This window comes from Montipora capricornis, chromosome 7 (assembly GCF_036669925.1).
Source record: "Montipora capricornis isolate CH-2021 chromosome 7, ASM3666992v2, whole genome shotgun sequence".
NCBI classification, from domain to species: Eukaryota; Metazoa; Cnidaria; class Anthozoa; order Scleractinia; family Acroporidae; genus Montipora; species Montipora capricornis.
The window spans coordinates 23,728,561-23,740,556 of NC_090889.1; the positions used below are offsets into that span (position 1 = coordinate 23,728,561).

At 38.9% G+C, this 11,996-nt stretch overlaps 1 protein-coding gene across 1 annotated transcript in view; it reads right to left on the reverse strand.

Annotated features, from left to right (window-relative positions):
- Positions 1–11,305, reverse strand: part of LOC138056498 (voltage-dependent L-type calcium channel subunit alpha-1D-like) — a 59,173-nt gene extending 47,868 nt beyond the window's left edge. Inside the window, 8 exon segments of the mRNA XM_068902315.1 lie at positions 3,404–3,507; positions 4,455–4,654; positions 4,751–4,903; positions 5,707–5,816; positions 7,684–7,823; positions 10,457–10,562; positions 10,753–10,984; positions 11,160–11,305. Coding sequence (XP_068758416.1) covers positions 3,404–3,507; positions 4,455–4,654; positions 4,751–4,903; positions 5,707–5,816; positions 7,684–7,823; positions 10,457–10,562; positions 10,753–10,984; positions 11,160–11,172 — 1,058 coding nt within the window. The 5' untranslated portion in view covers positions 11,173–11,305.
- Between the last annotated feature and the right edge of the window lie 691 nt (positions 11,306–11,996).

The following is an 11,996-nucleotide window of genomic DNA, read 5'->3' on the forward strand; positions in this document are numbered from 1 at the left end:
TAAAACCCCAACTGGGCCTACACCATTTTGGGGGTCATCGGCCAAGATGTCAATCCATTCGAACCATTTGCAGAAGTGATTGCAAAGGCAGTACATGTACTTTCTTCTCATTTTTCTTAAATGCCTGAGCGACAGATGCACCGGCTCGAGATTGAACCCGCGACCCGCGTCCTCCCATACGGTACAATTCCCATGCTCTAGCCTGCTGGGATAAGCGGTCGAAGATGGCCCTTTTTCAAACAGCCAGGAAAAACAAACAACACACACTGTTTTACAACAAGCAAAGTTTACTCCTTACAAGTTCTTCTTGAGCTTTTCGCTTCGTCCACCAGTCTCACTCTCACTGTCGCCTTCGATGTCCTCTGTTGTGACAACGAAAACAATACTTTTGCTTCAAAAAAGCGCGGAGTAATTAGAAGTCGGTTGTAATAGCGGTCCGGTTACAACCGTTACCGTCTACCTCTAAAGAAACGCTATTATTCAGTGAATTAATGGATGTTTTTAATCCAACCTTTTTAGCCTTGGTGCTCTCCAAACTTCCAGGCGTTCTTTCAATCAGTTATTTTTACTCTGTATAATTTTCTTTTTCTTTCTATGTAATCCCCGTCGCTTTTTTTCTTTTTCGTGAGATAAAAGTTCAATTTTTCACAAAATTTAATGTTCTGGTCAAAAATGTTGCCATACATACGTACTTAGTTGACCGTTTCCCCATAGGGGCTTTCCAGGGCCAATGAAACACAACGAAACGACGGAACAGAATAACAACAACAACTGTTAAGAATCCCAACTGGCCGGACACAAACCAGTTGGCTATTTACAGGTTAGTTGACAAGTTGAACCTGGCTACCAGGAACAAATGTCAAACAGTGGTCTTGTGAACTGTGTCCTTGAACCGGGATCCCGGACCCATTCCAAGGCAAGCACCCAAACCAAAGGGCCGGCAATGCCCCCTCAAGTCCCAGATGTTCTAATGTTCAAAGATTCCAGTATTTCCTCAAATAACCGAGAAATACGCGCCCTCTTTACACGTGAAGTATATTAATTTTTAATAGTCAGGCACCAGTTATTCGAAGGAGGGATAGGCACTGTTTAACGACATAATCACTATCCCACTGGATAACTCAATTGGTTTTATTTGCTAGTGTCTATCCACTGAATAGTGATTTCTCCGGTGTATACCGCTATCCACCCATGGAACAACTGGGCCATGGACAGTAACTTATCCACCGGATAAAGACATCCAGGCCCTTTTAAACAACTGAGACCAGAAGCACAAATACCTTCTTGCGTAATCCAGTCCCAAGATACCCCTTATATGCATCTTCGACTTGCTGCTTTTCCCTCAAATTTCTGAAATTCGCCACTTTTCTGAGCTCTAGCTTTTTCTTTGGCAAATTCCCCTGCGGAAAAAAAGACATGGTCTCGATAATCTATTCTATTGTCCCTCAAAATAATCCGCCATAGGTCAGGTCATAGCGCCCAGCTCTTCGAATCCTGTGTGGTTTGTTTTAGCGTCACCACAAAGGGTATACACCTGGTCCGTAGCCTGTCCAACGACGGCAAAACAAAAACGCGGAAATAGGCGAGCGACGAGGCTGCTAGTTTTTGTGGGTGCCAGCTTCGGCAACTCGCCGCTAACATATCCCCCATAGTCGCGTTCGCACCTTCCGCGTTTCGTATAAAAGATTTTGAGCTGAAGAGCGACTGTTTGTAAAACAAGTGTTATGAAACAGGGTTCCCCTTTTTGAACAACTTGTCGCACAACTGCAGACAACGAAGAGAATCGTTTTATTGAAAGAATCATTTGTGTCTCTCTGGTGTGTCAGTTTTTAATACTTCTAGATTTAACATAACTATTAAGATAACTGTGTTCCCTTAATAGACCTCTTTAGCTTGTACATTTTGTTTCCCCATTTCAAACCACGTAATGTTACTCCAAGGAAAAGTTTCTTGTTCAATGTCCGTTTTTATGTACGTGCGTATTTACCGCATAACTTATGAAAAAAACAGAAGGAATTTCCCTTGAGAACATCGCGTGGTCTGAAATTATGAAACAAAACGTAACAAGCTAGAAGAGGTCTATTAAAATACCCTAGCCTTAACAAAAACAGTACGCATTTTTAAATAGGCAAGTTGCATTGAAAACATTTTCCGTGACGTTTATCAAACTTGCGCGGCGTCTTGTTAAACGCGTTTCTGGACGGAAATGTGGGATTTGACACACTCAAGCAGGAAAAATTGGACCAAAGACGACTGTCACTCATACTCCGTTCAATTATTTTTCACCCTCAGGTTAACGTCAAACCTTTTTTCTCATTTTGAGAAATAAAAGAAATTTTTTTAAAAAACCAGAATTTTTTAGGTGTATCTTATATCGATGTTCGATCAAGTGTCGAAAAAAAATAATACGCAAATGCAATTGGCTAGTTTCGAATTGGGGAATCTTTGGCATTTTTGTTTTTAAAGCCTGGTTTTCACTATCGATGCATGCACAAAGGCAAGCTTTTGCTTCTGAGCGATCGAAATGCGTTACACTTTTTATGTGTGACAGCCTGCTGATTGCCTCTTTCTGATTGGACGCCGTTCAAGTTGGAACACATAAAAAGTGTCACGGCATTTCGATCGCTCAGAAGGTATGAAATTTTGATATTCTTCGAGGGCTAGCTCCGGGCCATTTGAATGAATTTTCGAGCGAGGAGTACACAAGGAAGCGCGAATCTTTCGGCCATTCTCCTGCGAAGTTTGAAAGCGGAGCGATACGAGTTTCTGGGGAAAAATCCCCCCGGCGCTGGAGCCGTTGAAAAATTAGCTTCCACCTTGTCTTCTATTGAGAGGCACAGTAAAGAGCGAACTCGAGATCTTCCAAATCGCTCAAAATACCACTTGTGAGGCGAAAGAACGACAGTTAACCGCCGGTAAGGTAATACAACGTTTATTTAGCGTTAGACCATGCACATGCAGTGTACTGTATTTATCTATATATCGCTACCAGCCAGGACCCCACGAGTCTTCTACTGCCTCTCGCCATGAGTTCATCGGTCCCATACTTGACCTAGGAGTCAATACTTTCCCGAGTAGATTATTTATAGAGCGCCTCCGTTGGGAGACTAAGCCCGCCAACTGTTGTACATGTAAAACGTAAAGAGCTATCTCAGCGTCAAGAGAAATATGATGCTTGTCGCAGGAAAAACCTGTTCTTAATAATAAATTTACTTGGGAAATGGTTGACTCAAGGAATAAGTGGAGATAGAGGGTCCCCTTGAGAAAATCCTGCTATAGCATACTGACAGAGCATGCAAACTAGTCATTAGTGTGTCAACATCATGGGTTCGACTCCCCTTCATATTTTTTCCAGGTAGTGTCACTCATGGCTACACCTCTTTATAAATACAGTCATACATACCCACTAAGAACACCAAGAACTAAATTGAGAACGAAAAAGGAGCCCCAGATTATAAGCGTGACAAAGTAGATCCAGGGCCAGGAATTACCAACAGCATCATTAATCTGTTCAAAGAAGAAAGGAATTGGTACAGTAAGTGCTATCATAATCAACAATTTTCAAGAACTTCAAGATTGATTTAGGTTCACACTGTAGCCAGGTTTGACGACTGTAACTTCAACCATACAACTGTTACATATCTGCAACATAAGGGTTGTCCAATCTACCCACAAAGAGTCGGATCGTGGCAGGTGGATTCAATTCAATTGACTTGTCTCTACACGTCTATCCAAGTGATGCTGACTCAACCCATCTTTCCAAAAGTCGGTTCGTGTTACAGGAAGTCAGTTGCGAGTGATCCTTTGAAAATTCAGCAAATGCGGAGGGTAGAAAATGTTGGCAGATCGACTCGGTCCGATCAACTCAAGTCAAGTTGTCAATCGGAGTCGACCCAACACGACCCGTATTGGTATAGCCAAGCTGGGTCAACTCAACCAACCTCGCATTGTCTAGGATATAGACGATCTGACTCAGATTGGGTGTACTGAACATGGATGGCAACATCCAAGCTCCATGATCCCCCAAGGAAAGTAGAACTACAACATGTAAGTATTACAAATATTTACCCTTGGACTGGCCTTGAAAACAAACTTGAAATAACTTTAAATTTAACAAGGCCCAAAGGAAGGCCTAAGTATGTATTGGTCAAATCAAAGTTACATTGATCATCCTATTTCACCCACCCCTCCCCCATCATCATCAACATCACCAGCCTATCCCCCGTGTTTTCATGCACATCTAGGGCATTCGACTCTTTGTCTGTTGACTCCTGGTTAACCGTATTGGAACAGTATTCGAACTTAGGTACAACAGTCAAAGAGTATAAAAGTCTCTCTTATGTCAATGGACCAATAGTGGGGTAAGGAAGTTGCCCAAGAGGAATGCAGAGATTGGTTTCCCCCGTCAGAGGAAAATACACCATTTACTTCAACCACATGCTTCTGAACCGTACCATGTACATGACATCAGTCCACCCCTCAAGAGTGATGCATTGAAACACTGTCATACAAGCCAGACCAATATTATCAAAATTTGTTATTCCATAGTTAGGGCCTTTCCAGCCTCCTTCGCAGACTTGTCCCTTGCTATCATCACAATGGAATCCTGAGCCACCAGAACTGCACGGGTGTGGTTCTTCCATAGCTTCTGCACCTGTAAATTTAGAACAGAATAGTTCAAGCGGAAAATGCTGTATCAATAACAGTTGTTATGATGTACATTGTATACAAAATACGTGCATAATCTCACCAGTTATGTTGTCGTAACACGTCTTGTGAAGGCGACCCATAAACAACTCAACACCAATAATTGCATAAATTATAACAACAAAGACAACCAGCAGAGCAATATGAAAAAGAGGAATTAAAGCTTTGATGATGGAATTCAGCACAACTTGTAAACCTGAAGAAAAGAAAATTACAAATGCAGGGATGAGGTGTATATATCGACTCAAGACCTACCCTGTAGATAACTGACCTACTACATTGTAGTTTACCAGGAGTTCTAATAGCTCAATGGGTAGATCATCTTACTGGTGTTATTGAGGTTTTAGGGTCGAATCCTGCCTAGCAGTTCTTTCACACATTGCTAAGCCATTACTTTCCCATGAGGTATACAGATTTAACATCTAACATGGAATGCTCAACATGAAGATAATTATCTTTAGAAGGGCATGTATATGTAAATATCTCTATACCCTCCAGTAGGTTGATAAGGTCTGTTGGTCTGTTTTCAAGTACAGTGTATAAATCTCTGTTATAATATTCATGCTTGATAGCGCTGCTTGTGTTGGCCAGCCAATTTTCCTGAATCCTATCGAGTCAGTTCAGAAAAAGCTCCCAGCCTAAAATTTCCACACACGGCATACAACACGCTGCTAACCACCCCAGGTCTAATGCATCTTAGTGAGAGAGGGAAGTTATTGTGTATCAAATTCATTGTAACCCCTGCCCCTCCTCTCCCCTCCCCCCCCCCCCCCCCCCCCAACTCTCCTGTAAGAAGTGATAAGGTCCAGGAAATTAGAGGCAAATTTGGGTACATTTTGTGATTCCCTCCAGAGAAGGGCTAATGCTCAAACAATCGGTCTTCTTATCTCCACTTCTTCTTATCTGCATTTCTATGCTCTCCTCACTCGATGTCAGACCGCAATACTATTTTTATGGAAAATAACCCCATTACTGTTTAATTATCTGTAATTCACTTACTTGGGACACCAGAGACCAATCTAAGAGGTCTAAGAACTCTGAATGCTCTGAGTGCCTTAACGTCAAAGCTTCCAGAGCTCAAAAATGCTTTTACTAAAATAGTCGCTAATCTGTAAAAAAAATAGTAAAACAAAATATCCAAATTACAAAGTTATTTCAGTCAGACTACCTTAACAGATACATAATTTGTACTGGAAAAAAGAAGCATAACGTGCAGAAAATTAGAGACGAAAGTTATTCATTTTTAATCTCTTGGATATAAAACAGAGAAAGAGAGTAGAATGTGACAGACTAAATTGACCAATTACAGAATAATTGCAAATCTAAGGGATAAGAATGGAATTGAGTCCTCTACAGATCCAATGATGTTAATGATTGTAAGAAAACTGCATACTATAAGTGGGAAATAATGAATTTAAACGGCTAAAAGATCATGATAGTTTTAAGTAGTTACTAAAGTTCTCCAGCAGCTGCCTGACATTGAAACAAGGCAAGTCTTGTTGCATGTCATAAATTTATCAGCAGGTGTCTCAGGCAACTAACTTAAAATGTCCCCGTGTCTTCTCTTGACAATATTTTGACACAAGAACATGGTATTACCAGACAGGGACAACAGCCTAGAACTCAAAAGCACTTTTGTTGCTGCACTCTCACCCATCATCATCAAAATCATCATGATCATATCTTTGTTTGTCCTCAGATTTTAAAGTGGCTTGGCATAGCTAGTATTTCAGGGCCAGTTGTTCAAAAGCCGATTAACTTAATCCAGGATTAGCGTAAACCTTTGTTTCATGTTTTCAACTTTTTGGTGAAAATTTGTTTTGCTTATTTTTGTTTTTTAAGATTGACTTCTTCTAATGTAGAGTTCGGTCGAATATCAGTGTTGACCAGCATTTGGGAGTAGAGAAACTCCTTGGTTAATTAACGTAAATTGGCATTTGAACAACCTGTCCATGGGCGTTTACTCTCCCAATCATGTTATTCCAGAGAGGGCAGACCACAAAACCAGAAACTCTATGCAACTGGGAAAATGTGGGTTCTTTTATGTCCCACAAGCTTATGAACATTGGAAGCTTGTGAGGTGTGGCCTACAGTTTATTATCCTTATCTGACAGCACTAGAGAGTCTAACCATTTGCAGATGTCTTTTTTTTTTTTTTACAAAGGCAGCACTTTCTCCTCAGTTATTATAAGACCCTGAACTTTGGTCCTGTAACTGCTATATAATCAGTCAGTGACTCGTAAATGGCTGAGTCATTCAGCTGAAACATGTTTATAAAGTGTTTTTCAATACTTTTGCTTGTAAATTTTTCATCAGGTGGTGTTCAGTGACATTTGGTTGTTTTTCAATAAGAAGAGCCACCCATAATAATTTGTGTGATAAAAGCCAAACTCATTGTATTATTATACATTCATGATATTGTGTCAAGGTCACAGAGAGAGCTCAGCAATATTTTTGATTATGAGGTGGTCCAATAGGTGATATTTGTTCAACTGGTTGAATGAAAATGTTCACTTCAAATACACAAAACAAACTAATGACTTAATGCCTGTAAATGGAAACATGCTCTTAACGAACAATGTACATTCATGATTTGACATGCAAAACCTCCAACTATAAATAAAATAATTTATCATTTACATAGAAGCAAAATACAAGAAAGTTCTTTGTCGAAGATAATGAGACACCATTATCACTGAACCACATCAAAACAACTATGTAACTCTATGACTTACTTAGATTCAACTACCCCAACAGGAAAAATAAACTATTCTGTCTAATATATATTTGGCAATTAATTGAGTGATCAAATGTGGTAATATGAGAATTTACCTGTACTACATCTAATAATTGGTGTATAACAAACCCAGACACTGCATCACTTGACAAAATAATAATATAGATTCCTTTGTTTGAATACCATAAATAAGTCATTAATTTCTTTTATTTGAACAAACTGAAAGATCGTAAACTTACCCTACCACTACAATTACAAAATCTAAAATATTCCATCCATTGCGAAGGTAAGCTCCAGGATGAAAGAGGAAGCCATAGGCAATGATCTTTAAAACAGCTTCGAGGGTGAAGACAGCTAAAAACACATATTCAGCGATTTCCTGTAGTAAAGCAAATGATAATTTGGTTACCAAGTGGACAGTGGTGTGTGCTTGTAACGTCTTTAATGTGTACATAATTTTACACCAGATAAGTCAAATTCACAATACTTTTTATAATTTCCTGATTATCCTTGAATGTCTGGATCATTGTAAACATAATACAGATAAAAATGTACACAGACAGAGCTGGTTGGTTGAATGAATTCATGAAAATTTCCGGTTTGCAACTTGCAACTTGGTTACCAAGTGGACAGTGGTGTGTGCTTGTAACATCTTGTTTAATGTGTACATAATTTTACACCAGAAAAGTCAAATTCGCAATATTTTTTATAATTTCCTGATTATCCTTGAATGTCTGGATCATTGCAAACACAATACAGCTAAAAATGTACACAGACAGAGCTGTTTGGTTGAATGAACTTATGAAATTTTCAGGTTTTCAACTTTGCGAAAAATCTAGACTGCACTGCATGTATTTTCATGTTAAAGGTTAGTTCCCTGAGGCTATAACTGGCTAATAATAGTAATTCTCTGCAATAACGTGGGCTTGAAAATATTTTCCTTACAAGGAAAACAAAATGATGCACGTTGAAAAGAAAAGGAGGATCTTTCGACACCCCACAGTACATTTACAAATCAGATAAACAATATTATTTCTGTATCACCTGAACACTTTGCTACAAAAGTCATTGCTGCCCACAAAAAAGGGAAATTTGATTATTTTTTCAATGATTCTTTTTCAGATGGGAGAAGCTCATTTTGTAGTGAATAGTGTAAACAATTAAAGCGATTTTTTTTCGGTCTAAGTCAGCACATCAACAAAGTGTTAAAATCGTCCACGAATCACCGCTAGTAATTATGACGAAATCGGCGACAAATTAGTAATTGAGGACCCAGTCATAACATAACAGTAACTTATTTTACCAAAAGAAACTATCTTCTTCAAAACTGTTTTTAACCGAATGAATTTTTTTTCAGATGGGAGAAGTTCATTTTGCAGCGAATAGTGTAAACATTTTAAGCGATTTTTCGATGTAAGTCAACACATTGATCAACAAGGTGTTAAAACTGTCAACGAATCACCGCTAGCAATTATGACGAAATCGGCGACAAAATAGTAACTGAGGTCCCAGTCATAACATAATAGTAACTTATTTTATCAAAAGAAACTATCTTCTTCAAAACTGTTTGTAACCAAATGAAATTTCGAAAATGTACATCTCAGATGAGCTAAGACTTGACGAATGTCACAATTCTTCTTTCAACCTAAAAGATGAACCAAGATCGCAATCGAACGTTACATTCATGTGACAAATGTTTAATCTTTGTTTGATTAATAAAAAAACATCATGAAACAAGTTTAACGCCAGAGAATTTTTTTCCCTGCGAAAAAGCCCGAATAACTCGGAAGAAATTACTCTAAATATAGTACGAAAGCAGCCTATCTCACACTGATTAAAGTTCGCAGAACTGTAGAGAAAATTTTAGTCCGCAATTATTAAGAACTTGTCCTTCGTTAATTCAATAACTTTGTCAAAATACAGAACAGTGTGACAATGTAAAGATCCCTTGAGCGACAGCGGAGAATAATTCAAAAATCTTGAAAAGTTACGAACCCTTTTAAATCGGGTTTGGAGGTTTGTACAATTTCAATTTGCAACAGTAACGTCCAGGGCGTTCCAAAGAACAGATTTACCTCTCTCTTGAGTGCATAACGAAAACATGTACAGATTTCAGCAGATCTGGTTTTTTTCTTTATGGATAAATCGACAAAAGGTCAAGTTTTAGCTTGGCAGATTAACGCACAATATATCGTGTTTACATTTAAAGTCATCGATTTCTCCCGTCTCTGCGACACTACTGAAATTAACAAGGACGTCATCGGGTTTTTATTCCAAAACCCGTTGCTTTCGTTGAATTAAAAATTAATTGGCAAGGAGCACGATCAAATTCGGTCTTTGTTGAGAATAAATTAAACTTTACGAATTTAGACGCTACTTTAATTTTGCAGGATTGAAGCCGGTCCATGGTAGAAAACAAATACACAATGCAATGTTTGAAAAGACGCATGGATAATTGCCAAAAATAAAAATAAAAAAACAGAAGGCGCCTATTTTCGCTTAGCGCCTAAAGAGGCATCTAACAATTTCTCCACATCTAAGCAATCGAAACAGTAGATCAAACACAAACTTTCCAGCGAATAATCCATAACAACTCGTCCATCACATGCTCTGGAAAATCATCAATAGACAAAAAATTCGGAATTAAATGTGACCGGTGATTTCCAAGGAGGTCTTTCGTCGCTAAGATTAAACCTTTTAGTGGAATGTTGAGCTAATAACATATTCATCTCGACGCAAAGCAAGTCGCAAAATTTATGAGTTTATATGGCAACAATTTACCGCAAAATAATATCGTTAATCTCCGCCGGTCGATTCAATATAAACAGAGCATAAATTTCGATTCCGAAGACGATCTTTTCTATTTTACAAGATCATCAACACTAAGGTATTGTAAATCCAGCGATATTTTCCAAGTCAAAGCTAAAACCATGGTTCTCAGCATGAATTGTCAAACTACGAAAAATAAAGATCCCGCAGAGTGAATAGGCAACTTGTCACAGAGGTACCTACCAAGCCTTCATTAACTTCGCTGCTATCTTTCTCTGGAAGTGGTTCGTACGCGGCCAAAGCTGCACAGTTTGCGAAAATTGTGATCAAAATCATAACATCAAAAGGCTTGGGAAGAGTGTTAAGGCGAATGTAAAAAATTGGTTTAAGCAAAAGCCCAAACTGGGAAACAGAACCACAGAGCGATATAATTTTAGACTACAACTACCAAATTCATAACAAGCACATTACCGCTGCGGCCGCAAAACCCATGGAAAAACTCCTCAAAAAAAGTTCCACAGCATTATTTAAAAGGATATTTCCATTCCACGAGATTTATTGCTGCACTTCGGATAGGATTGCCCAATGACAAACACAGAAGCGCTCTCCTGGGTCGAACAGCATTACCAGATTTTTTTTGGCGTTTCGTTGAAGCTGCAGATTTTGTATATTTCGTAGCGTGCCCATTCAACCGTGATCTATACTGTGTGAGATCTGTGCCGTTTGGCCATAGCGATTTCGTTCCTGGAGTAAAATTGGCCCTTGGATAGCCTACAAAGGTTGAAAATGAATATCAGGTTAATAGCATATTGTAGGATTTGGTCCGTCGCTGCAAGGAATTCCCAAAAAATCACGAGGAAGCGGGTCGTCTCGCGCTGTCTGCCAAAAAGAAATCGCTGTTGTTAGCGACTGGGTTCTTCAAAAAGATTCCAGCAAATGCACTAACCGTTTTGCTCCATTTAAAGTGGTTAAATTAGCCTGATCCTTAAACATTTAGCCCTCACAAACTCGTTCCTCAGTCATGTCAACTATTTGGTGGTCGCATCATTAATTCGGTATTTATAAGCTCGCAGTTCGGTGCGTCCGCGTGAACACGAAAGATTGAACCGAATTGCATACGGGCACTTTATTACCAGAGCTAAATGATTGCGTGACACTGTCACATTACAATCGTCACGGACAGAAGATTGCCAAAGCGCTATCCAAAATACAGGTGTTTCTTGATATTTTTCGTTCTGATTGCCTAGATAAGCAATTGGATGCAACTTTTGCTATCGAGCGCTTTTTTTTTTGTAATCTGACCGGGAATTTTCATATTCAAAAATGTTTGACCGACTTCAGTACTTTAGAATTTCCTTTTGCGTGGGAAGCAGATCAAATCCGAAAATGGCTGCTAAATCGTTTATAACATTGAATAAATTGTCTAAGGGACTTATAAAATTACTCCTTACTCCTTATTCAAGAATATTTGCAAATAGCGAGTACGACATTTCAATCATTATTTTATCTTTTAACTTTCCGAGGAACTTTGTCAAAAGATTCACCTGGTTTGTGAATGATATCACGCATGCGCAATGCAGTAATATGCTCAAGAGTGACTCCCACGCTATTTCCGGCCTACACGGAACTCGGTTACCCATGTTTGCATTAAGACCGGCAGTCTTTGTCACATCCAGCAGTTTCAGAACAGATAAAAGGTTATAGGGGCCAGGAAATCAAGCACGAATTTTCACGCATCTTTCATACTGAACAAAACATTTCTTTTTGAAACATTGTAGCGAAA